Below are 26,676 nucleotides of genomic sequence, written 5' to 3'. Positions count from 1 at the left end.
CCTTGGTAAGAAACAATTAAAATGTGCACTCTAGCTGGGAGGCCTGGCTATCCTCCCAGAAGGAGGTGTACTTTAATAAAGATATCTAAGTCCCAGGAAGCTCCTCTTTTTCCCTAGCCAGTTCCCAGAGGACCCAACTGGGCCTGGTCATGTAAGCAAATTGGAAATTTGGCCACTATTGTGGGAAAATATCATAAAAACTGCATGCAATTAAAATCACCAAAAATGCACAGCCAATGATAAAGAATCCACATTCCTGCATGCCTTTTCAATCATTTTTTAAAAAACTCATTTAAAAAAAATCTGGTCATTTACTATGGGTACCGTACCCATCACTATTTTTTTTTAAACTTTTTTATTAATTAAAAAAAAATTAACAAACAAAACATTAAGATATCATTCCATTCTACATATACAATCAGTAATTCTTAATATCATCACATAGTTGCATATTCATCATTTCTTTGTACATTTGCATTGATTTAGAAAAAGAAATAAAAAGACAACAGAAAAAGAAATAAAATGATAATAGAGAAAAAAAAGACTATACATACCATACTCCTTACCCCTCGCTTTCATTTACTACTAGCATTTCAAACTGAATTTATTTTAACATTTGTTCCCCCATCATCCATTTTTATTCCATATGTTCTACTCTTCTGTTGATATAGTAGTTAAAAGGAGCATCAGACATAAGGTTTTCAGATTCACAGAGTCTCATTGTGAAAGCTATATCATTGTTCAATCATCATCAAGAAACATGGCTACTGGAACACAGCACTACATTTTCAGGCAGTTCCCTCCAGCCTCTCCACTACATCTTGAAGGACAAGGTGATATCTACTTAATGCGTAAGAATAACCTCCAGGGTAACCTCTCGACTCTGTTTGGAATTTCTCAGCCATTGACACTTTGTCTCATTTTACTCTTCCCCCTTTTGGTCAAGAAGTTTCTCTCAATCCCTTGATGTTAATTCTCAGTACATTCTAGGGTTTTTCTCAATCCCTTGATGCTGAGTCTTAGCTCATTCCAGGATCTTTGTCCCACGTTGCCAGGAAGGTCCACACCCCTGGGAATCATGTCCCACGTAGAGAGGGGGAGGGTGGTGAGGCTGCTCATCATGTTGGCTGGAGAGAGGCCACATCTGAGCAACACAAGAGGCTCTCTTTGGGGTGACTCTTAGGCCTAAATTTTAAGTAGACTTGACCTATCCTTTGTGGGGGTAAGTTTCATATGAACAAACCCCAAAGCTGGGGGGCTCAGCCTATAGCTTTGGTTGTCCACACTGCTTGTGAGAATATCAAGAATTCAACTTGGGGAAGCCGTTCCAACATGTTTGGTATTTGCAAACTGCAGCAGTAGCACCCCACTCTCCGGTACCAAAATCTGTTCTAGTTTGCTAGCTGCTGGAATGCAACACACCAGAGACGGATTGGCTTTTAATAAAAGGGGATTTATTTTGTTAGTTCTTCAGAGGAAAGGCAGCTAACTTTCCACTGAGGTTCTTTCTTATGTGGGAAGGCACAGGATGGTCTCTGCTGGCCTTCTCTCCAGGCCCCTGGGTTCCAACAACTTTCCCCAGGGTGACTTCTTTCTGCATCGCCAAAGGCCTGGGCTGAGCTGCGAGTGCCCAGATGAGGAATGCCGAGCTGCTAGGCTGTGCTACATTGTGTTCTCTCATTTAAGCACCAGCCAATTAAGTCAAACGTCACTCATTGCAGCAGACACACCTCCTAGCCGACTGCAGATGTAATTAGCAACAGATGAGGTTCACGTACCATTGGCTTGTGTCCGCAGCAACAGAACTAGGTATGCTCACCTGGCCAAGTTGACAACTGAATCTAACTAACACACTTCTCCTCTATCTAATTCCATCATCTCTAAATACTTAGGATGGGTCCCCATTCAGGCATCCCCAGGGGCCCATGAGTGGGCAGTGCCACACCCTGGGATGCTGCCCTGGCTCAAGCCGCTGTAGCCAGGGGTCAACTTGGAATCACTATTTGTTCCTCGAAGCCAGGCTTTGCAGCGTGCCCATCCACATTTCCTTGTTTTTACCTAATGTCCCTTTTCTGTTCCAGTGCTTTCATTTTACAGATGGAGAAACTGAGGCCAAGAAGGGGACAAGTCAGAGGACATACTGATTTGTGTGGGGAGAGGCATGGGGAGAGACAAAAGGCCCAAGAGGTGTGACACCCGACTTGTGCACTTGCCAAGGAATTGCTAAGCCCCTGATATCTGCTGGGACCAGAGAAAATAAATTGGAGTGATGAATTGGTCTGGGTGCCTGCTGTCACCTCCCCATTCTGCCACAGGTCCTAGAAATGAAAGAAAAAATACATTTGTAGTGTGGGTGTCCTGGGGCAGACTTGTAATGAGGGTTTCTGAAGCCCATTCTAGGGCGGATGGGGCTGGCAGGCTTAGTGGTGTCCCAGAGGGCAGAGCTGGGGCCCAGGAACAACTTTCAGGAGGGCAGGTGTCACTGAGCTCAACATGGGGGAGAGGGGGCGAACACACTGACTTCAGGACCTTAAAAGCCTCTGAAGTCAAAGGTCAGGGGCCAGAGGCCTATCCAGCTTTGCTGCTTATGGCTACATGCCCTGTAACTCTGGGTTTTGGTTTCCCATCTGTAAAGTGGCAGTTGGCATGATGACCTCTGAAGGCCCTTATTGCTCAAAACACAGCAAGCTGCCCCAGGGAGCAGTGAGCTGTCTCTGGAAATATGCAGGCCAAGCTGGATGACCCCATTGGGTGCTGAAGGGGTTGGGAGCAGCGCTGGGCTCTGGGGGTCTCCCTTTTGGATGGTGAGCCAGCCTGCATTTCCATCTGCTTCCCCACAGCCTGACTCAGACAAGTGCAGGCAGCCCATAGGACGTCACTGTCAGTGGCTGCCTCTCCAGGCTCATGCCAGGACTACCTCTGGCCCGTTGGTGAGGGAGGCCTGCCAAGTAAGTGTGCCACACCCCTGGGTGGCAGGCTTCCACGGGGTGGGAGAGAGGCTTCGCATGACTGCTTGCTGGCTCGTACCTCTGGCTACTGAGATAGTCTGCTGCCAGGCAGCTCCAAGCAAGGGACAGACTCCCTCAGGTATACCACCAAAGCCCCAAAAGAGAGGGAGGAGGGAGATAAGTATTTTGGGGATGGTGAAGATGGGGAGCCCTGTGCTTCCACCCCCAAAAATCCAACTCTCCATTCTAAGAATGTCTGGGTTTTTCCATGTTTGTGAACTTTTGCATCTGCTGTTCCTTCTACCATCAATGCATGGCCCGCATCACCCCCCCCCACACACACACACACATTTGGTGAACTCCTACTTATCCTTCAATTCAAAAGTCCCCTCTACTGGGTCCTGGCTGACCCAGAGATACTGTCATACTGTTCTGAGTCATAATAGGCCACTTCCCTGCCTGTGTTCCCATTGAGACCTCGAGTTCCCTGAAAGCAGGGGTGGGTCTGACTCACCCCCGCTGGTTCAGAAACAGATGTGGTTGTCGCCAACATATCACCTGCCCAACGCCTTACTGTGTGAAAGGAAGGGTAGGTGAACCTTGCTTGAGTACCTTCTGTTTACCGGCACTGTAGCATCCATGTAATCCCCATTCTGCCCCAGTGGGTGTTATTACCGGCTCGTACGTGAGCAAGGCTGGGCCGCGGAGAAAACTGGCGCTCAGCCTCATGGGGCCTCGGTGGAATTGGTCGACTGGCTCGCCCTCCAACCCGGCCCGACGGCTGCCCGCAGGCCTGCAGGCGACAGTGGGCTCCAGGACGCAAATGGGGGTTCCGAGGATTCTCCCGGTCGCGTGCGGCCACTGCAGCTCCACCGGGGGTCCCCTTCGCCCCCTTTTCCAACGGAGGCGACTGAGGTTCGAAGACGTGCCCGTGACCAGTCCCAGGTCAGCGTTGCGCAAATCCTGCGGCTTCCGCTAGGTGGGACGCGCCCCTCTGGGCATCTAGAGGCTGCAGGACTGCCTTAGCCCCACCCCGCCATGAGGCCCCGCCCCCGAGCCCCGATCTTGACACGGTCCGCGCGGGCGGCGGCTGCAGGTGGAGCGGAGTCGGGGAGCACAGCGGTGCCACCTCCGCCGCGCGCTGAGTCTTGCTCTCCCAGCCTCGCCATGGGTAACAGCGCGGGCCGCAGCGACTTCGAGTGGGTCTACACCGACCAGCCGCACACGCAGCGGCGCAAGGAGATGCTCGGTGAGCTCGGACCCCGGAATCCCGACCTTCGGGGTGGGGGATCCCCGAGGGGCCGTCCGGAGTCTCCGGCAAGCCCAAGCCCGGAGAGTCGCTCCTGTGGAGCCGCGCCCGCTCCAAGCGCCTCTCCGCGGTCCGCACAGCGCCTGCGGTCCCCAAGGGTCCCCCTCGTCGGTCTGAAACTCCCTGCGCGTCTCTGCCTCGGATCTGAGCACGAGGACCCGAGGATCCCGGCTCCTGAGCCAGAATCCGCGCGTCCGGGGTGCGGTGAGGGATCGCGGCTCAGATGCCCCTTCCTGGGGCCAGGACCTGGGCGCGAACTCGGCGACCCGCCAAGCTCAAGGGGCATGTTCAGGAGAAGCGGTCTTTGTGCGGATTGCGCCGACCCCACCCACGGAGGCAGCTCCGCCTGTAACCGCTGGGCACCTGCTGTGCGCAGAGCTCCCGGCTCTTGGGGCCGCAGAGTCCACCCTGAAATGTGGGGTTCCAACGCAGAACTAGAGACACTCTTTATTCTTTTCTTTTTTTTTTTTTAATGGAGTTTGTACCAAAAATCCAGTCCACGCTTGTCGTGTATTTTATAGCTTCATACCTGGCGACCTTCCTTCCCTGTCATTGAGGTTACTATAGGTCAGGTAGCCAGATACATAACTTCATTCATGTCTAATGCACAAGCAAGCTTGTCTCCCAGAATCTGCTCGAGATTGATAGTCTTTTACCCCTTTTTACTGAATTAAAGGGCTTCAGTGCTGGAGCAGCATTTATTAGACGCTGTCAAATTGCATCAGTGGCAGATTGCTGCCTGAGTCAGGTCAACTTCCAGCTGTGGACCCACACTCAAACCCACTAGGCGCACTGGCAAACATTTTAATCTTTATTACCAGATTGACAAAACAATATTTTACTGCAGGTTTAATTTGCATTTATTTGATGCTTGGTTTCATGTTGTGATTGGCCATTTCCATTTCTTCTTTTCTTTTTTCTGGGGTTCATCATTTGTGTGTTGATTTGTTAGAGCTTTTCATATAGGAGGCTTTTAACCCTTTGTTAGTCATATATTTAGAATTTGTCTCTTGCTTTCACAGAAGCTTTTTATTATTTACTTACTTTTAAGCAGTCTAATTGGCACTTTTCTTTTTCCCCCGGCTTCCCCTCGCAGGACTAACTGGCTGTAGACCGGCTGGGAGAGGTGCTGAGGTCAGAGTCCTGGCCCACATAGAGCTTGTGGTCACAGAGCAGGAACCTGGGCCTAACCCAGAGCTGCTTTGAGGGCTCCAGACACTGTGGGCTGCAGTCTCACTTTCCCAGTATGCAGAGTGGGCAGCCATCCCTGCTGGCAGAGTGGGTGAGAAGAGGAAATGAGGGCTCAGATGTGGAGGTGCCAGTGCGGTACCTGGCACTCCAGGATCTCTCTTTAAAGAGAGAAGCCACAGGCTTTAGAACCAATCCAGGAGGTTTCCTGGAGCAGGTGGCCAAGAAGGTTGGAAGACTTGGAGGAGAGGTAGGGGCTGCCCTCCAGGAATTGTTCCTCATGTTTCCTTCCCACTTGACACTGTGACTTTTCTCCACTGGTCCAGTTTTTAAAATTTTTAAACTATTTTTAATTTTTTTAAACGTAACATACAAACATTCTTACCATATGATCATTCCGTTCTTGGTATACAATCAGTAACTCACAATATCATCACATAGTTGTATATTCATCACCATGATCATTTCTTAGAACATTTGCATCAATCCAGAAAAAGAAATAAAAAGAAAAAAGAAAAAACTCATATATACCATACCTCTTACCCCTCCCCTCATCGACTGCTAGCATTTCCATCTACCCAATATATTTTAGCCTTTCTTTCCCCTATTTTTTTTCTGTACTCCTTACCACTCCCTTTGATTGATCACTAGCTTTTCGATCTACTAAATTTATTTTAATATTTGTTCCCTCTACTATTTATTTTTAATCCATATATTTTATGCATGTGTCCATACCATAGATAAAAGGAGCATCACACACAAGGTTTTCACAATGATACAGTCACATTGAGAAAGCTTTATCATTATGCAATCATCTTCAAGAAACACGGCAACTGGAACACAGCTCTACATTTTCAGGCACTTATCTAAAAAGGTGATAATCTACATAATGTGTAAGAACAACCTCCAGGCTAACTTCTCGATTGTTTGAAATCTCTCAGCCGCTGAAACTGGCCCAGTTTTGAACTAACGAATTTGGAATGTGCCATTGTCAACTCCTCCCAGGAACTTGAATAAGCTGTTCCCCCTGGAAGGCCTTCTTCTTTGGTCTGCCTGGCTCACCCTTGCTCATCCTTGCCAGGATTGGTTCAGTTCCACCTCCTACAGGGAGGCCCCCTAGCTGCCCTCTGGATTTCCCCTCCCTGGCTCCAGCTCCCTGGGCTCTTGGCTTGCCAGGGCAGGCTGGTGCTCAGGCCCACCCTGCCTGAGAGTGTGTTCTGGTCCCACCCAGGAGGCCGCTGCAGCCCACACCAAGCTGCTGAGGACCAGTGGATGCCCAATAAAGGTCCTGATCTGTAAGTCAGAACACTGGCTGCAGGTACTCAACGGGCAGATTCCATCTGAGATGGAGATCTGCTCCCAGGGAACAGTGACTAAGAAGTCGGGCTCTGCAGCCCCTGAGAACCAGGGAGGTCAGGCACAGAGCCAGCAAGACTTTTTCAGCAGCACCTAAGCCAGGTGTGGCCAGTGGAATAAGAAGCAGGCTTTGCTTTTGTCTTTTCAAAGACAAACAGCTTGCGATTTTGGTTTTAAATTGTGAAAGCAGGACATGCACTGGGGAAAAGAATTAAAATGATCAAAAATAAACAAAAGAGGAAAACAAGGAAGTAAGATTCTTTTGGCAGTTGCTGGATTATTTACTCAGGAAAGGCCCGGGCTGGGACTCTTTCAGTGGCAAGAGGGTAAAATCCACCTCAGGACTGCCCGAGGCATTTGCAGGGCTCCATGGAAACTTGCTTGCGGGCTCTCCCAGCTCCAGGGGTGGAGTGCAGATCGGTCCCACGGCTACCCTCCCTGTCTATGCTGCTGTCTGCCTGGAGAACGCGTTCTTCTCTGCCTTGTGGCTGCAGGCAGCTCCAAGCTTGTATCCACCCAGCTCCCAGGTCGCAGAAGAGAGGGGTCCCCTTCCCTCCTGCCAAAGGAAGGACTCAAGATGGGCTTACATGGTGGGACCTCCTTTTCAGCCAGTTGGCCTCTGGCCAGAGCTGTGAGTCCTGCAATGGGCTGGGTTTGGATTCGTCACACCTAGTCATTGTGAGCAGTAGGCACTGGGCCGTGATGGGCAGTCCCCACGGTACTGCAGGGTTAGAGTGGTGCTGTGCTCCTGGGTTGGGAGGGATGGAGGAGTTCTGGGTGCACAGCACAGACCACTGGTGATCCTGAAGGGGGTTCCATCCCTTGCCTCCTGCTCCTATCTTAATCTGTTCCTATCCTCCCCTGCTTGTGTTCTCCAAGGGCCTCCATTGCTAGAATTCCTGGTGGCCGCCTCCTCCCTGGTCCTCCAGCCACCTTGTGGAAGGCACCACCCTCTCCCTACTTCCTACCTCTTTCTGCTTTTGCAAATGCCATTCCCTCTGCTTGGATTCTTAGCCCCTACTCTTCATTTACCAAACTCTTATGCATCCTTCATATTCTTCAGGTCTCAGGGTAAATGTCCCCTGGGAAGCATTCTTACTATGCACGTGCACACACACACACACACACACACACACACACACACACACACACACACCAGCAGTGCCCCTGCCCCTGCCCCCACTTCAGTCCATAGGGTGAAAGCATCCGATTTAGCTGGCACCTGTAAGCTGATGAGTGCGGCCGAATATTTCTTCATTTCAGCGTTTCTTCTTTTGTGGATTTCCTTCTCTTGTCCTTGTCTCACTTTTCTGGTAGGGTCTTCCTTTTTCTTGATTTGTAAGAGTTGTGTGTGTGTGTTTTAGTATATTACTTATGGGAACCTTCTGTTTGGCACATGTAACAAATATCTTCCTGGGTGTTCTAGTTTGCTAGCTGCCAGAATGCAATACACCAGAAACGGAATGGCTTTTAACAAGGGGAATTTAATGAGTTACTAGTTTACAGTTCTAAGGCCAAGAAAATGTCCCAGTTAAAGCAAGTCTATAGAAATGTCCAATCAAAGGCATCCAGGGAAAGATACCTTGGTTCAAGAAGGCCGACGAAGTTCAAGGTTTCTCTCTCTCAAGTGCAAAGGCACATGGCGAACACAGACAGGGCTTCTCTCTCGGCTGGAAGGGCACATGGTGAACACAGCGTCATCTTCTAGCTTTCTCTCCTGGCTTCCGGTTTCATGAAGCTCCCCAGGAGGCGTTTTCCTTCTTCATCTCCAAAGGTCTCTGGCTGGTGGACTCTCTGCTTTGTGGTGTTGCAGCATTCTCTGCCCTCTCTGAGTCTCCCATTCTCCAAAATGTTTCCTGTTTTATAGGACTTCAGAAACTAATCAAGAGCCACTCAAATGGGTGGAGACATGTCATCCCTTAATCCAGTTTAACAACCACTCTTCACTAAATCACATCAGCCAGGGAGATGATCTCATTACAGTTTCAAATATACAGTATTGAATAGGGATTATTCTACCTTTAAGAAATGGGATTTATATCAAAACGTGGCTTTTCTTAGGGGGCATACTTCTTTTCAAACCAGCACATTGGGTTTGTCCTTTGTCTTTTAATTTTAACTACTCTTTTTGTTTTATTTATTTATTTTTTGCCTTATGGACATTTTGAATTTTGATGGATGCCGAGAACCTGGGGAGTGAGGCCACCCGACCAGGTTTGTCAGCTGGCAGGCAGCAGAGCTGGGGCTCTAACCCCAGGGCTGCACCAGGACCACCTGGCGGGCTTATTTACCTGGCATCTGGAAAGAACCACCGTCCCAACCTCTAGCTCCCGCCGCAGGGCTCGTGTGCGGTTGACAGCATGCCATGTCCCCTTTTGTCTTATTTTTCTAGCCTGCCTCTCACTGCTGGGGTTTTCTTCCACCCCGCATTCACTGACCCTATATTCTTTCCTCAATTGAATTTTTTTTTATTGTGGTAACATATACACAATACAAAATTTCCCAGTCTAACCACGTTTATGTGTACACTTCAGTGATATCGATTACGCTCACAATATTGTGTCGCCATTGCCACCATCTATTCCCAAAACTTTTCTCTTCACCCCAAACAAAAACTCTGCACCTACTATGTGAGGATATTGAGAATTACTGATTATTTATGTAGAACGGAATGATATGTTAATGTTTTTGTTTGTTCTTCATTTTTTAAATTAATAAATAAATTAAAAAAAAAATTTTGCACCTGTTAAGCAGGTTCCCTGTTCCCTGCCACCCCCAACCCTGGCAAGCCTCTAATTTACTTTCTCTCTCCCTGAGTGTGCTTATTGTAAGTTATTTCACATAAATGAATCCCAGTTTATTCCATTTAACATGGCTTCAAGGTTCGCTCACGTGCAGTGTGCACCAGCACGTCATTCCTTTTTTCAACAACATATATTTTTTGTATGTTGATATTCTTTAAATTGTGAAATATAACATATGTGCAGAAGAGTGATACATTCAAGTTTAACAAGTAGCTATAGAGCAAATTTCAAAGTATGGTATGGGTTACAGTTCCACAATTTCAGGTATTCCTTTCTGTTCTAATCACTAGAGACTAACAAGAAATATCAAAGTCAGTAGGTCACAGTTGTCTGCTAGATCTTATCTTCTCTGTTACAGCTTCTCCCTCTGATTTGACCCTTCTCCCAATCTTCAGGGATATTTGCATAATGACTGTGGAAACTTCTTCATGATGACAAGGGGGTCGACATGATGGGGAAGGGGGATGCTACTAGTTGATGCTCTGGGGAGAGGGTTGGTGCCTCTGGGTTTCAGGGCTTATCTGGCCTAGGAATAATCTGGAAGCTTTAAGTTTCTGAAAAATAAACTTAGTGAGTGAAACTTTTATAGAGTCGCAGATAGAGCCCTGGGCATTCTTTAGGGTTTATAGGAATACTATTGGTTGTGACTTGGCAAACCATGGTAATTAGCAATATCTAGCTGACGCTTGCTTAAAAGTAGCCTCCAGAATAGCCTCTCGACTCTATTTGAAATCTGTTAGCCACTGCAACCTTATTTTGTTACATTTCTTTCCCTACTTTTGGTCAGGTAGACATTGTCAATCCCTGATGCCAGGGCCAGGCTCATTCCTGGGAGTCATGTTCCACATTGTCAGGGAGTCTGTCACCCCTGGATGTCATGTCCCATGTAGGGAGGAAAGTAATGATTTTCCTTGCAGAGTTGGGCTTAGAGAGAGAAGACCACATCTGAGAAACATGAAAGGTTCTCTGGAAGTAATTTAGGCATAATTATAGGTAGGCTCAGCTTCACCATTACAGAAGCAAGCTTCACAGGGGCAAGGGCTTGACCTATTAACTTGGGAGTCCTTACCGTTAAAGAGGGTATCGGAGTTCCCGATAGTAAGATGGGTGACTTCATTTGTTTTTATCGCTGAAATAACCCTCTATTGTATGTATGGCTAGATCACATTTTGCTTATTCATCCATCTTTGGCAATTGTGAATAATGCTGCAATGAACATTGGTGTCCATGTATGTGCTTGAATACCTGTCTGCAATTCTTGTGGATACACACCTAATCTTTCTTTAATTTTCTAACCACTGTATCAAGGTATAATTTACATATAACAAAATTAATTTTATTAATTTGACAGAATGGTGAAACCATAACCCTAATCCAATTTTAGAACATTTCCTTCATCTAAAAGCTCACCGGAGCCTCCTTCCGCATCACTCCCCGTGGCCACCACCATGTGACAGAAAAGGTGGAAAGTGGCCCAAAGTGCCTCCATGAGTCACAGTACCCCAGTCCCTCACCTGCCTTTCACCAAACCTGCTTTCCATTGCACTAACAAATATTTGCTGAAGGTCTGCAGGCACCAGATGGCAGGGAAGGGAGGGGCTTGAGGCCTGAGGTGGGGGTGGAGGAGGGGCTGCACAGGTGCGGGAATGCAGCACGGGGGTGCCAGGCAGAAAGCACCAAAAGCCAAGAGAGGGACACCCACAAAATAGTCCTGTGACATGGGAGCTGAAATGTGAAGGATGAAGAGCTTGGCTGTTAAGAATACCAGGTTTAAAGGGCTTTGTGCTTGCAGCTGGTGGGGAAGACCCCGAGAAGGTCAGGCCCAGAGAGGGACAGGGGCTGGCCGAGGGCGCACAGCAGTCAGGTGGAGCTACCTGGAGTGCTGCTGTCCTGACTTGGACCCAGGGCTATCTCTGGCTCTCTGCCCAACACCATGTCTGCCCCGGGTGGTGTCCCGTTGGGGACTGAGGCACCCTGTGAAGGCCCTTTCCCCCACTCTGGAGGAGCCAGTGGAATTGGGCAGGTGGCATTGCCTCTTGATGGAATCTCTGTTTCCTCCTCTATAAAATGAGGGTGCAGCCCTCTCCTGGCAGGGCGGCGAGGCCTGAAGAGGAGGAATGTGTCCGAGGTGGGCCTGGAAGATGCTCCAGTCGGGGTGGGACCTGCGTTCCGATCTAGGCTCTGTCGACCTGTGTGTGACCATGGACCCTTCTCTGAGCCTCCCTGGACCTCTCTGCACCTTTTGCTTCATTCCTGGACAGGGTGGCTTTAGCAGTTGGTCACTGTCAGCCTCCCAGTTGCCTTGGACCCCTTTGGGGGCCACTTCCCGAAAACCATCTGGGTTATCCTTCCCATGCTGCATGGCTCTTTGTCTCGGGCTCCAGAGGGCCATCACCAGTGGGCTCCAGGCCACCTCCAAGGAGCAGGGAGCCCTGGGGTGTGCTTATTGCAGCTCACGTATTACTGTCACTTGGCGCATGGAAGCCTGGTGAGCAAGACCACAACCGAGGTCAACTGTGCTCCCACAGCAGGTAGAGGCCTGGGCGGGCTGGGCGGGCTGGGCCGGGTTTGGGTATCCAGGGCCCAGGGCTCAGCCTGCACTGGCCTGCCACTCGGGACCCCTTCCTCGGGCTGCAGAGAATGTGGGCTTCTCTCCCTTCTCCCCAGGGTGTTGACTGAGGTCCCTCCACTCCTGCAGGTTGGGGGGACTGGAGGTCCCAGCCCGTGTCACCCCTGGAATCCCCATGGTGCTCCCTGTGTCACTGAGACCTGCCTGGCACATGCTTTCATGGACCTCTTAGTACCTGAACCGCAGGAGCGGGGGGTGGGGTGGGGTGGGGGGGAATCCAGGTAGGAGAGAGGGGAAGTGGGAGGGGAGGAGGGAGAGAAGCCTGTGCTGCTTGCAGCCCTGAGTCACAGACCAGTTCCTGGACACCCAAACCTGGCCCAGTCCCACCAGGCCTCTGCCCGTGTGGGAGCTCAGCTGGCTTTCCCGCGGTCTTGTCTGCTGTGCTTCCATGTGCCCAGGGGACAGCAGTAGGTGGGCTGTGACAAGCATGCCTCCAGGGCTCCCTGCTCCTTGGGGGGTGGCCCGTGGGCTCAAGTGGGCAGCCTGCTGAAATCCGAGACCCATTTTCCGGAGCTCCCTCTATGCCTGCTTCGTCTCCACTCCCTGCCCGGAGGACTCGCTGCATTCGTGTCCCTTCCTGGGGCCTACCCTTCCCATGCTGCCCGTTGTCTGGTGCCTCCTGGACTCTGCCCCATTTTATAGCTGTTTCCAGACAGCGACCATTGGGCTCCGAGCCTGCCTCCCAACCAGGGAGCATTGGATCTAAAATGAGGTGCCAGGCCAACTCCCTAGAACTAGCACAGCCACTGCCCGATGGTCAGAAATGGATCTTTCGATGGCTGCTGCGATTGGAGAACTTCATTTACTAATGACTATAGCAATAGTTATTGTATGCAGGCTGTGGGTGAGGCAACTGTGCCAGGGAAGAGGGTGGGCCAGGCCCTGGGATCCTGGAGGAGAACCAGGGAAAAGGCGGCCCAGTGGGAGCTGCCCTGTGCTGGGAACTGCTCCTGCCAGCCCTACCTGACCATGGCGCCATGCGTGTCCGTGGCTGCTTGGTTCAGCCTCCAGAAAATGGGCAGAGTTGGCAGTGCCCAGTGTCTACCAGGAGGGGCCGCCCCGCGATTGCCACAGCTCTGTGGGCCTGCCAAGGCCTGGGCGCTGGGAACAGCCTGTCTGCATAGCCCCAGGCAGCCTCAGAGCCCTTGGAGGCAGGAGAGGTCCCCGGGAGGGGCGAGGGGCTGGGGATGCTCCTCTTCTGTGCGGCATGTTCCTCCTCTCTCTGGTCTGGCATGGAGCCCTGAGGGGGCCAGGGCAGTGGGCAGAGTGTAGGCCCGGGGAGTCCTGGGGCAGTGCTGGGAGAAGGGGGAGGGGCCTCCGTGAAGGGATCAGGAAGGGGAGGGCCCCTCAAGAGCACTTTCATCTGCTCCCCTCACACCCCCCCACCCGGGATTTATAATCCTTGTGCAACAGATGGGGAAACTGAGGTCTACTCTCCAAGGTTGCAGCTGCCAGGCTCTGCCATTGCCCTTGCCTGCATGTGCTGGCTGGGAGCCAAGAAACAGGGACTTTGCTCCAGCTACTCCAGAACTCATCTGTTTATGGCTTACCTGGCGCAGGTGTGGCCTAGCCTGGAGTCTTCCACTCCTGAGGCTTGGCCTTCTTCCAAGGGGAGGCAGGGGTCACTGACCCTCACAGAGGCAGCCAAGTGGGTTGGTTCCCAAGCTGGGCCTTGGCAACGGCCTGGCCACTGACAGGGGTGTTAGAGGGAGGCCGAGCCCAGAGGCTGCCCCTTGGTGAGAGGGAGGCCAATCAACGACTCACAATATCATCACATAGTTGTTTATTCACCACAGTGATCATTTTTAGAACATTTGCCTCACTCCAGAAAAAGAACTTAAAGGAAAAAAGAAAAATTCATACATCTTCTATCCCTTACCCCTCCCTCTCATTGACCACTTAGTTCCATCTTCCCATTTTTTTTTACCCCTTACCCCCCATTATTTATCTATTTCTCTTTCTTTTCTTTTCTTCTTCTTCTTTTTTTTTTAACTCATCTGTCCTGGATAAAAGGAGCATCAGACACAAGGTTTTCATAATCATACAATTACCTTGTAAAAGCTATATATTTGTAGAGCCGTGTTCCAGTAACCATGTTTCTTGAAGATGATTGAATAATGATATAACTTTCATAATGTGACTGTGTGATTGTGAAAACCTTGTGTCTGATGCTCCTTTTATCTACCTTGTCAACAGATGAGTAAAACATATAGAATAAAAATAAATAATAGGGGGAACAAATGTTAAAATAAATTTAGAGAGGAATGCTAGTGATCAGTGAAAGGGAGGGGTAAGGGGTATGGTATGTATGAAATTTTTTCTGTTTTCTTTTTATTTCTTTTTCTGAATAGATGAAAATGTTCCAAGAAATGATCATCATGATGAATATGCAACTATGTGATGATATTGTGAATGACTGATTATATATGTAGAATGGAATGATCAAAAGTTAAGAATGTTTGTGTTTGGTGTTTTTTTGGTATTTTTTTAAAAAAATGAAAAAATTAAAAAAAAAGCGATATATTTAAATGCTCATCTTCAATAATCAAGGCTACCAGAACACAGTTCAATAGTTTGCAGTACTTTCCTCTACCTACTCCAATACACCATAAACTAAAAAGGGATATCTATATAATGCATAAGAATAACCTCCAGGATAACCTCTCAACTCTGTTTGAAATCTCTCAGCCACTGAAATTTCATTTTGTTTCATTTCTCTTTTCCCTTTGGTCAAGAAGGCTTTCTCAATCCCTTAATGCTGGGTCCCTGCTCATCCCAGGAGTTCTGTCCCATGTTGTCAGGGAGATTTACACCCCTGGAGTCATGTCCCGCATAGGGAAGGCAGTGAGTGCACCTAAGCCACTAAGGTGGCTTAGAGAGGGAGGCCACATCTGAGCAACAAAAGAGTTTCTCTGGGGGTGAGTCTTTGGCATAATTATAAGTAGGCTTAGCTTCTCCTTTGCAGGAAGAAGTTTCATAGGGGCGAACTCCAAGATTGAGGGCTTAGCCTATTGAATTTGTTGTCCCCACTACTTGCGAGAATATTAGAATACCTGAGATAGGGAAATTTAATATTTCCTCTTTTCTCCCCAGTCCCCCAAGGGGACTTTGCAAATACTTTTTTTTATTCCCTGCCCAAATTACTCTGGGATGTATTGGGGCATCACACTAACCTGTACAAACCAGTAAGATCTCATGCCCTATTCAAGATTCCATGTGATTATGGTGTTTGAATAAACTGACCATATGAGTTGCATTAGATAACGTGCTACCCAAATATAAATTTTGCACCAAATAAACAACACTTCCTTTGGTCTCACACAGAAGTTCAAGTTTTAAAACGTGGACTATATCATCCTTTACTCTGTATTCTGATTTAGCTAGCTTAGTCCTATCCAGATCAGCTTCATTCTATTTCTAGTAGAAGTCTGATCACTTTTTCAACTTTTTAACAGTTCCTTTATGGGGTACTGCTGACTTTCATAGCTTCAGAGCTCTAACTCTGAGTCTCAGGTGTCACGTAAATATCTGAAGTTTCAGATTACGACCAGGTTATGCACAAACAGTTCAGTATCTCAGAATTTAGAAATAACAGTTACATCTCCTGAATATAGGACTGCTGTAAGAGCTTACAATCTAGGGCCCTTTACAATAGGCCCCAACCTGATAACTCATGCTTGCAACTTCAGTTCTCTGAGTCTCTATATTATGTTAGTCTCTATGAGTGAGGCATCATAATATTTGTCTTTTTGTTTCTGCTATTCCATTCAACACATTACCCTTAAAGTTCATTCGCCTGGTTGCATGCATGCCTCATCCCTTTTGCCTCTTGCCCAGAGCCACTTCCTCTGTGAGCCTGGTGGGACTGTGCCATGCTGGCTTTCTACCCTAGCCAGGCTGGGGGGGGGGGGGGTAGTGGGGTCCCCAAAGGGCAGGGCCACAAGGAGCACCTGCCCGGGGCCAAGGGAAAAGAGGAACAGCCCAGTGGGGTTTGCACCTGGGCCCCGCAGCCCGTGTTGTTTCCTTACTCCTGCCCTGTGGCTGGATGAGCTTCCTGTCACCTTAACACATGACAGCAGCCCTGGTTGCTGACAACAATGTGCATCTGGGATCTGATGGGTCTGGGGTCAGAAGCCTGACCCAGGTCTCATGCGGCAAGAATCAAGGTGGTGGCAGAGCTGGGTTCCTTCTGTGGCTCGAGGGGAGGACCTGTTTTCTTGCCTTTTCCGGCTTCTTGAGCCCCCTGCGGTCCTTAGCTCGTGACCCCTCTGCCATCCTCAAAGCCAGCCGTGGCTGGCCCCTCTCACGTCATGTGGCTCCGACCATCTACTCTGCAGCCCCCCCACCACACACACACACTGCTAGGGAACCCCGTGTTCCCGTTGGTCATCTCCCTGTTTGAAGTTCCGTTGTTTGGCAACCTTAAATTCCCCCTTGCCACATGGCCTAACGTGTTCCAGATAAGGATGTGGGGATCTCGGGGGCCATTCTTCTGCCAGCCACGGTTGCCAAATCTCTTCCTCCGTTGTAAGAACGGGCTCTTGTGGCTTAAGGTGCCAGAAACTTCCGGAGCCCCCACCCCCTTCCTGTCTTCCCCAGCTTGCCTGGGATGGCTGAGCATAGTGGGTGGGGGGAATGATTGGCCGCCTGACTTGCCCCCTGACAGTCCACTGGGGGTCTTTCACACCTCCCAGTCCTTGGAAACACATCTAAGTGGCAGGTGGTACATTTTTATTTTTTTTTCCTTGCATGGGCAGGCACCGGGGATCTAACCCGGGTCTCTGGCATGGCAGGTGAGAACTCTGCCTGTTGAGCCACCGTGGCCCACCCCAGGTGGCACCTTTAAAAGCTGCTTTTTAACCCTTGCCAGTACAGCCAGCTGGATTTAATCCTCACCGGAGCCCACTGCAGCCCGAGCTTCTTCACAAAGTTTCCTGTGACTCCCTTGACTGCTCCGAGGGGAGCCTGGGGGCAGGGTAACCTGCCTGGAGCCAGGAGGCGACCTGCTAGCCTGTACCTGCAGCCCGCTGTGAGCAGGCACCCCCGGAGTCCAGACCCTGAGGGCTTGTTACCCCATTACTGCGCTTCCATGTTCCTTCTGAAGTTCTGCTTTGACACACGCCGTGGCCTGCACCCTTGTGGATCTAACAGGGTGGTTTCTGTGGCTGGCTTCCAGGGAGAGGGCTTCTGGGATACAGGGTCCCCACGGTTTTGCAGAGCTTGGATGCCTGGGGGTGGGGGCTAACTCAGGCTTGACGCGGCCTCAGCCTGCAGGGAGGTGACCAGTGGGGTGTATTGGGCTCAGCCCCCCTGCACTTGTTACTGTGGGGTTCAGACCCAACATTGCCCAAGATGTGGGTGTGGACATTGGGCCCCAGGAGGGTGTCCTTAGGGTCTTTGAGGGGCGTGTTGCTGCTTGCTTGGTTTGGAGCCAAAACTACTGTAGCTGCAAGAGGGGCTGAGGCTGGTTGGGCCTGGTATGCAGGCAGCGGAGGGGTGGGGGGGTCAAACTTGGGCTCCACGCATGCAGGGTTGGCCTTCAAGGTTTGGGGAATTCCATGGGCTTCCTGGTCAGACGAGGCCTGTGGTTATAGGATGTGGGATTCCTGACTTCCTGCCAGGCATCTCTCAGCAGATGGGGGCCAGGACCACCCAGTTTCCTTGCCCAGTGGGGCCACACCCCCTGGGAGGCCCACCAGACTCTCACCATCTCACATGGGGAAACTGAGTCCCAGAAAGGGCAAGGATGACAGCTTCTAGCAGGTTCCAGCTGACCCCAAGACTCTGGCTTGTGGCTCGGGCAGGAGGGTGCTAGGCCCAAGTCTCCTCTGCTGACTGGGGCAGAATCCCTTTGGAGAGGGCTTTGTGCTGTGTTTTGCGTACTCGCAGGTGCAGGTAGCTCCCCACCTCTGAGCAGCCTGTCCACTGCTGGGCAGCTTGGGCAGGTGTTCTGCCACAGCTTGCTTCACAGTAGTGCCTAGGGCAGGCCTACCATGTCCCCAGGGCTGATGCTGGGGTCCATCAGGCAGGGAAGGGGTTAGGGCAGGGGCTGTAGCTGTATGGCCTGGCAAGTGGGCACCTGACCAGTTTATCAGACACATGGCTTTGTCTTCGGTCCCTGGGGAAATGCAACTGGCCTCTTGCAGGGGGTGTCTCCATCTTCTTGGAGCATTTTCTTGGATAGGGCATGGGTGTCGGGCCCCGCCCTGCCCTGAGCTTTGGGGTCCTCATCTGCAATGGGGCCACGGATGGCCTCCTCTGGGTTGTGAGGAGGGTAGGGTCCTAACCTATGGGGGCTTTGGCCAGCTGAGTGGTCAATTTCCCAATTCTCTGCACCTGTGCCTGAGGAGAGCAACTTCCTGGGGGGCCCAGAAAGGCCTGGGGTGGGACTTGACCTTGGGCAACTGAATCCTGGCATTCATTCCTCCTAGGAGGGCAAGAGGCTGGAGGGTATCTGGGTGGCTGGAGGGAGGGCTTGCTGGGTGGGAGCAGTGGACACTGGGCGCCCTGGTGGCTGGTACTGATTGACTTAAGGGTGCTTTAGGAAGAGCCCTGCCCTGCATGACCTCCATTTCCTGTCTGTATAGGAGACCACTGGCTCTAGGGACAGAGTGGGCTCGAGAGGGTGTCTGTCACATATGATGACTGAGACCCCTCACTGGTTCCTCCTTACCCCTGGACGCAGCACTAGCCTCCTCAACTGCCAGCCCCATTCCCACTGAGCAGCCATGGAAGTTTCTAGAAGGCACAGCTACTATACTACTGCCCTGCTCCCAATGCCCTCTCTCCCTCCCCGCCTCCCCTCCTCTCTCAGGGGCCTAGCCTCACCCTGTCTTCTTGTCTTTTCCCCTCTGGATCCTGCCTTTGGCCTGGAGAGTCCCCCTTCCCACTCACCCAGCCCCATCCCTTGGGCAATCCCCTCTCACACCGTTTTTCCCTTTTCTGTAAAACAAAATACAGAAAAGTACAAAAGATACATAACAAGCATCTACCACCCCAAATAAACATGTTTGAAGTTTTACTATGTTTCCTTCAGCTCTTGTTTGTTCTGAGCACTAAAATGCTGGAAACCAAGCTGGAGTCCCCTGTGGTCACCTCCCCTGGCTGTCCCTGCAGACTCCTCCAGGTCCATGGTGCATCCAGGGCACGTCCACTCCCCATCCTCACACCTGGGCAGTGATGTCGCTGCCTTGAGAAGGCCCAGCACTGGCGTGAGGGTCTGCCCAGGCACCTGCTGCAGCGTCTAATCCCCACATTATGTCACTGGCACGTGGTGGCACCTGCTCTTTAGTTAGCCTGGCAGCAGATACCCCTCCTCTGGGCGTTCCCTGGACCCCTCCCCAGGACCCTGGCTTGTCCTCGTGCCAACGTGCAGGCCTGGGTCTGGGAGTGGAGGTTTGGTCTGCACCGGAGATCCACGAGGGCAGTGGGGATGCTGGGCAGGTCCAGGCTGACCTCTGCAGCACTGCCTGGGGCTCGGAGGACTGAAGGAAGGAAGGAAGTAGGTAGGGAAAGGAGGGAGGGAGGGAGGGAGGGAGAAGGAAAGGGTGGTAAGAGAGAATGATGAAGGATGGAGGGGTGGGGGATGGGAGGTAGGGGGATAGGAAGAAGGAATGATAGAGGGAAAGAAGGGAGGAAGGGAGGAGAGAAGGGAAGAAGGAAGGAGGGAAGGGAGGGAGGAAAGAAGAGAGGAAAAAAGGAGGGAAGAAAGGAAGGGAGGAAGGAGGGAGGGAAGAAGGCTGGCTGGGCCAGTGGGTGTGCAATGGGACCACGGCCTCACGAGGGCACCTTGCCTTTCCCGTAGCCAAGTACCCGGCCATCAAGACGCTGATGCAACCCGACCCGCAGCTCAAGTGGCTGGTGCTGGGGCTGGTGCTGCTGCAGTTGCTGGCCTGCTACATGGTGCGTGGGCTGGCCTGGCGCTGGCTTCTCTTCTGGGCCTACGCCCTTGGCGGCTGCATGAACCACTCGCTCACGCTGGCCATCCACGACATCTCGCACAACACCGCCTTCGGCTCAGGCCGCCCCTCCCACAACCGCTGGTTCGCCATCTTCGCCAACCTGCCCGTGGGCCTGCCTTATGCTGCCTCCTTCAAGAAGTACCACGTGGACCACCATCGCTATCTGGGCGGCGACAGGCTGGACGTGGACGTGCCCACACGCTTCGAGGGCTGGTTCTTCTGCACACCGGCCCGCAAGCTGCTCTGGCTGGTCCTCCAGCCCCTCTTCTACTCACTGCGGCCCCTCTGCGTGCACCCCAAGGCCCCAACCCGCATGGAGGTGCTCAACACCCTGGTGCAGCTGGCAGCCAATGTCACCCTCTGTGCCCTCTGGGGGTTCAAGCCCCTGGCCTACCTGCTGGCCAGCTCGCTGCTGGGCCTGGGCCTGCACCCCATCTCGGGCCACTTTGTGGCCGAGCACTACATGTTCCTCAAGGGCTATGAGACCTACTCCTACTACGGGCCCCTCAACTGGATCACCTTCAATGCGGGCTACCACATGGAGCATCACGACTTCCCCAGCATCCCGGGCTGCAACCTGCCTCTGGTACATGGCAGAGGCAGAGAGGCTGCAGTGGGGGAGGGCATGTCAGAGGGGACAGGGAGGGCCTGGGGCAAGGGTGGCTAGGGGCCATGCTTAGGTCCCCTTTCCCTTTTCGTCCTGCTACAAGATGGCCACATTCTCTCTTGTGGCCTGCAGGGTTCTGGGAGAGGCCCCAGGACCCAGCGAGTGCCTGGCTGGGGAGCAAGGAGTCTCTGTTGAACAACAGCCTGCTCGAGCCCTGCTACCACAGTGCCAGCTGTGTGTCCTTGGGCAAGCCACTTGCCCTCTCTGTGCCTCAGCCTCCTCTTCTGTAAGGAGCCCTGGCGTTATGGTGGCATCAGGGCTACTACGTGTGGTGACCCTTACCCTCCCTGTCCCCGTCTCTGTCACTGCCTGGCACCCTCCAGGGGCCTCTTTCTGTTCTAGAACTGGCTAGTGAGGACGGGGCACCTTGTCCTTCATGGAGCTTGGCCTAAGCTGCCGGGGAGTGGGATTGGAGAATTTCTGAAAGAATCAGGAGAGAGGAGGAGGGGGAGGAGGCCCTTAGTCATTTTCCAGCTTGGGCTGGTTCTGGTCTGGTGCTCTGATAGCATCTGGGCTTGTTCAAGCAGCCCAGGTGACCCTTGGTAAAGGGGGTGAGTAGGTAGGCATGTGCAGGGCAGGGAGGGAATTGGGTGCCCGAGTGTGCAAGTCTTCACATACAGCTGCCATGTGTTCATGTGTTTGTGTGCATATGACTATGAGTGTGCCCCGATGAGCATGTGTTTCTACATGTGGTTATGTATGCACATGTTTTGTGTTTGCGGCAAAGGCTGAAGGGATGAAGGGAAATCGGTAAGGTGTGTGGCCAGAGAGGCTGGGCATGGGAGAGGGCATTGCGTGCAGGGCGGGGGAGGGTCTATGGAGTCCTGTGACTCAGCAGGACTCAGGCTGGGGAGAGCCAACCCTGGGCCCCGGGGCCTCCTAGATCGGACTCCAAGGTGGGTGCTGGTGAGGTGTGAGGTGTATTCTGAACCTCATCCCAGCTCCGTAGGGTCTTGGGTGACCTGGGGCTACTGCCCACTCCGTCTTGGGGCAGCACCAGCCAGATTCCTCTTGGGGGCCACAGGGGTAGGGACGGGAGCCAGGGGAGGGGGCGGCTGGGCATGGGTGCCCTGGGAGACAACCCAGGAGAGGTGCAGGCGTCCTGCCCTGACCCCACCTCGCCTCTCCCCTCCAGGTACGCAAGATTGCCCCTGAGTACTACGACCACCTGCCGCAGCACCACTCCTGGGTGAAGGTGCTTTGGGATTTCGTGTTTGAGGACTCCCTGGGGCCTTATGCCAGGGTGAAGCGCGTGTATCAGCTGGCCAAGGTCCACTCGTGAGCTTGCCCCGCTGCGCCCCCCTGCTGCAGAGCTGGTTGTCACCCCGCTTTGGCCTAGTGCCAAAAAACTGGTTTGGCTGCATTTTGTCCTTGTGCCCTGGGCTGTTGCTCTGGTCTCCCACAGAGTCCCGGGTTTGGTGGCAAGTACCTCCATCAGGACGCCTGGATGGATGCCAGGAGTTGCCCTGCTCCACTGGCCTGGATGCTATGCGCCTGGGGTCTCCCGTGGAATTGATTTCTCTGGTGCTGCAGCCCCTAAATTAAATTGTTTCACAGCCCATGGCTGGTGGTTCTGTGTAGGTGGTCTTGGCTCCAGGCTGGGCCACCAGAGGCCCAGGCCGTGCCTACCAGGCCCCAGCTCATAATCCCGTGTGCTCCCTGGAAGGGATGGTGGCTGTTGTGGCTCCAGCCCTTCCTTGTGGTTCCCCGTGGGCCCTAGCACTTTGGCCGGCTGGACTCTGGGTGTGTGGGCAGCAGAGAACTGCCTGCCCTCATTACAGGCCTTGGGAACCCTCACCTCCCTCACCTCCTCCTGCCCCGGCTGAGCTCTGTAGCTATGTCTCCCTGGGGGCCTCCCCCGAACCTGGACAGAGTTCGGCTTCTCGCCCTGGGGTGTCTCTCCCAAGAAACTTCTCCAGTGGGGGACTTAGAGGTACCTCTTAGAGAACAGGCACCAAAGTTCAGAAAAATGGAGGAGTGTACAGATGCATGGACAGATAGGAAGCAGGCTGGGTGTCCTGGGTTTTGCTGTCTGTGGAGTGGGGACACTTCTGTCCTGGGGAGGAGGCTGGTGGCATAGCTGGGCCCTGGGAAGGCCTCTCCATGCCAGCCCATGTAGGGGTGCAGTGGGTAGGGGTGGAGGGAGGCCCGGCTCTTACAGAGACAGATGGCAGGAAGGTGTGTCCTAGTCAGAGGACCAGGATGGGCCCTGGCCCCGCATTACTTGCTTTCCAGCAGCCAGGTGGCTTTGTGATTTCAAGCTGGCCACTGAGGCCAAGGGCCACCCTCCCCCCTGCCATATGTGGGGGTGTCAGGAAGGGGCACTGCAGTCCCAGGATGTTGCAGGAGCTGGGCAAGGGCTTCCTGCTGGGGTGGGCATGGCTTTTGGTGCCAGGCACCTTTGTCCCCAAGGTGGTTTTAGCTGCCGAGATGCCCAAGAAGAGGCCCAGAGCTCTGGGCTTGTCCTGTGGTGGACTTTGAACCTGGCAGGCCAGCCCCTCCTTGGGTACACAGGGGGAGCCCTGGAGCCTCGGCCTGCCCGTGGCCGTTCCTCCACCAGTTCCTCCATGCCTTATCTGTAGGGAGGGCAAAAAGGCATCTATCTCCAGGTTCACCCACAAGCCTGGAGAGGTGGCTCGGCTCAGGGCCAGAAGGTGCTGCTAAGTGTCCCTGGCTCCCCTGAGGAACGGGCTGCCCTGGGAGAGGCTGGGAGCCCTCTGAAGGTCCCTGAAAGCCCCCACCCCTCACCCTGAGCTGTAGGAGAGAGTATGGCCATGGGGCCAGCCCTGGGCCAGGCCAACCATGCAGATGTTGGGTTGGCTCACCTCCCACTGGGCATGACACCGAGGGCTGCTGGGAGAGTTCAGTGAGACGATGGGTGTCGTGCATCAGGCAGCCATATTGCACACATGGGGAATGGATGATCACGGGACTTAAGGTTTCTACAAGGCTTGCCCACTAGCTGGACCCTCGCCCCCATCCCTGGAGAATGGTCTCTGAGGCGGAGCGTCAGCCCCTCCCTGGGTCTCAGGGGGCAGAATTGGGGCTGGCTGACCTGGGTTGGGGGGTCTCTCTAGAGGAGACAGGAGGAGGCTTTGTGGGGTAGAGTGGAAGCCAAATACCCATGTTCCACTTCCATGCCAGCCTCCTGAGCCCTGAGCCTCCATTTCTCTACCTGTGCAGTAGGTGGGCTGACCTTGGTGGCAGCTCTACCATGGGACCTGTTCCAGCCAGCATAAACGTGGCATGCCTTTGTGGCCCAGGCTGGCCACACCTGTGGTCCATTTCCCTGGGGCACTCTTGGGCTATGGCTCCCTAGAGGCAGGACCCAAGGCCCAGCTCTCCCAGCCCTCTCCCATGCCCTGGGCGGCTTTTCTGAATGAGTCCAGCTACCCACCAACAATCCACCCGTTCCTGGCCACCCTTATTCTGAGCCCTTCCCTGGCAAAGGTTCGCCCCTGTCTGGGTGACCAATAGCCCTTTGAGAGCTGGCACAAGATAGCAAGAGCCGAATCCTGTGGGTGTGGACAGAAAACAGTTTATTACCCACGTGGACAGACACCGCGGTATGCGGACACAACTTTCACTATGACCGCTGTGGGGAAGGAGTGTGTGAGGACAGCTCTGCCACCCGAGGGCGCAACCGCCACTGCCCACGAGGGCGCTAACAGAGTCTTAACCAGGAGGAGCCCTGGCAGTCATCTAAGGAAGTATTCTCCTCTCTATAAGCCCAAATAAATGTACATTTAAATAAGCAAATATAAAATACAAAAAAAGACGCATAGATCTGATATTTTGTGTCAGGTAGAATCTAAAAAATTCAGGAATCAAACTTTTCCCCTCATTTTTAACATTTTCTCATAGGTTAAGACTTAAACTCAGCGCCTCCAAGCAGGCCTGGGGCTGGGTGCAGGCTCGTGGCGGCCGTCGGGTGGGTGCATGTCTGCGGCAGGGGGCTGGTGGAGCTCGGCCCAGCCTTAGGTGGTGCTGATCCCGCTCAGCTCTTGCCTGATGGCTGCGGAACAGAGAGGGGAAGAGGGGGCTCAGGAGCTGGGGGACAGGAAGGGACCGGCTGCCAGGGAGACAGGAGCCCACTCCCTTCAAGACTTGCCTCTGAGCCCTGGTGTGGCCTTTCCTCAGTGTCCTGAGTGCCCTCTCCCCGGGTCCCCAAGGTCACGAGGCAGAGGCCAAACGGGACAACGGCCTCTGGCCCAACCCCCTGGGTGACAGTGAAGATGGTCCACTCCACCATCTCCTTCCCACAGGCCTTGAGGGGGATGAGGGGCCTGGGGTTGGGTGAGGATGTATGATCTGCCCCCAGCCTCAAGCCTATGAGGGACCACATGGGGCCCAGCATGGTTAGCTGCTGTGTCGCTTGGAGCCCAGGCCTGTGCCAGATCTGCACGGGGTGGCACCCACCTGGCAGGAAGCCAGGTACTGCCCATAATCTCAGGGCAGCAGGGACACCCTGGCATTGAAGCCAGGGGGATCATCACCTCCTGGCTCCAGGACTTGTTTGCTGTGGGACCTCAGGCAGGTCACTTCACTTCTGCGTTTCGTCATCTGTAAAGTGGTGGTGCTACTACCTGTCTTCCTGGGGGCTGGTATGAGGACTGAGTGAGTCAGTGGTGAGGAAGGGCTTGAAAACCCAGAGAACACCACTGTCACCGTCATTCTAAAATTTCTGCTGGAAGCCCCTCAGGTACCATGGGGGGCAGGAGGAGGGTATTAGCTAACTGCTGATGGCCAGGACCTGGCCTTTTCTACTCCCTGGGAGGAACAGGGGCTTCCCCTCGCCACGTCACCTCCCACCTCCACCTGCAGTGTAATGGATGTTCCGGCCCCAGCCCCTTTGGTGTTCCTGGGTTTTAGCCTTCCCCACCTAAAGCTCCCTTCTCCATCTGAGCCCCTGCTAGGCTTTGACCAACCCTCACTCAGGGCCCTGCTGCTCTCCCCTCCTATTTCCCAACTCCTCCCCCTGCAGCACAAGCCCTTCCAGAAGTGCTTCCCTTGCACTGGGCTGCCCACCTGGCCTGGAGGCCAGCAGCATGGGAGAAAGCCAGCCTGGCTTGTGAATGAGGGCTGGGCCAATATCAAGTACCAAGGGCCCACCCATGGCCCTCTCACGTGCCCAGGCCTTTCCATGGGCCTCAGGGCAGGTCCCAGCTGTAGCTGTCTCTGGTGCAGATGGAGAGACGGAGCTGGGGAACTGTGTTTCCCACCACACCCTACCTCCACCGGCTCTGTTCCCTTTGCAGACAGGGCTGGCTAGGTGGTCTGCTTCTGGTCTCACACCAGCTCCCTGTCCCTGAAGTGTCTCTGAGGCCAGAATGGGAGCCATTCCCAGGTAGGGGGTACCTAGCAGTAAAGCAGAGCCAATAACTGGCTTTTTTGTCTACCTCCAGAAGCAGGATGCCAGTTCTGTGTTACTGTCTTCATTCATTAACTCCTTATCTCCCTCAGCCAAGTTTAGATAGAACCGGAGAAACAGGAATTGAGTGATGTCTGACCAGAGGTGTGGCCTGGTCCCCCAGCACTGGGCAGGGGATCTGGAGCCTGGCCCCCACCCCTGAGGACCTACAGCTATAGTGGCCACTGCGTGGCCTCAGGGAGGTGGTCTCCTTTAGTTCATGGAAACCTAAGGGCCATCAGGGCAGACTTCTTCTTGCCTGCCTCTGGGGAATCTAGTCCTGGTGGGGGTGGGGATGGGGGCAGGCAGAGGCCGCACTCTACTGCTGTCTCAGGGCTGAGCCAGCCCTGTGCAAACCTTCCCTTTTCCTATGGCTCTAGATCTGAGTCAATTCATCAAAGGCT

General features: G+C 53.0%; 2 protein-coding genes and 1 long non-coding RNA gene across 7 annotated transcripts in view; 2 read left to right on the top strand and 1 right to left on the bottom strand.

Annotated features, from left to right (window-relative positions):
• LOC143652204 (uncharacterized) overlaps nucleotides 1–2,277 on the top strand; it is a 49,691-nt gene extending 47,414 nt beyond the window's left edge. For all 3 annotated transcript variants that reach the window (XR_013160485.1, XR_013160484.1, XR_013160483.1), the window contains one exon: nucleotides 2,082–2,277. This is a non-coding gene — a long non-coding RNA (uncharacterized LOC143652204). The remainder of the gene's footprint in view (nucleotides 1–2,081) is intronic.
• Nucleotides 2,278–3,407: 1,130 nt separating this feature from the next.
• DEGS2 (delta 4-desaturase, sphingolipid 2) lies at nucleotides 3,408–24,640 on the top strand. Its single transcript, XM_077123519.1, has 3 exons — nucleotides 3,408–4,197; nucleotides 20,039–20,781; nucleotides 21,998–24,640. Exons 1-3 carry the CDS (start codon nucleotides 3,987–3,989, stop codon nucleotides 22,142–22,144), a joined length of 1,101 nt encoding a protein of 366 aa, XP_076979634.1. The 5' UTR covers nucleotides 3,408–3,986; the 3' UTR covers nucleotides 22,145–24,640.
• EVL (Enah/Vasp-like) overlaps nucleotides 24,385–26,676 on the bottom strand; it is a 181,902-nt gene continuing 179,610 nt past the window's right edge. For all 3 annotated transcript variants that reach the window (XM_077123517.1, XM_077123515.1, XM_077123516.1), the window contains exon 14: nucleotides 24,385–24,877. In XM_077123517.1, the coding sequence (XP_076979632.1) occupies nucleotides 24,840–24,877 (38 nt within the window). In that variant the 3' untranslated portion in view covers nucleotides 24,385–24,839. The remainder of the gene's footprint in view (nucleotides 24,878–26,676) is intronic.

Source organism: Tamandua tetradactyla, chromosome 12, assembly GCF_023851605.1.
Source record: "Tamandua tetradactyla isolate mTamTet1 chromosome 12, mTamTet1.pri, whole genome shotgun sequence".
Classification (NCBI taxonomy): domain Eukaryota; kingdom Metazoa; phylum Chordata; class Mammalia; order Pilosa; family Myrmecophagidae; genus Tamandua; species Tamandua tetradactyla.
The sequence above is the reverse complement of the archived record's forward strand: the minus strand, read 5'-3'. Positions and strand labels throughout refer to the sequence as shown.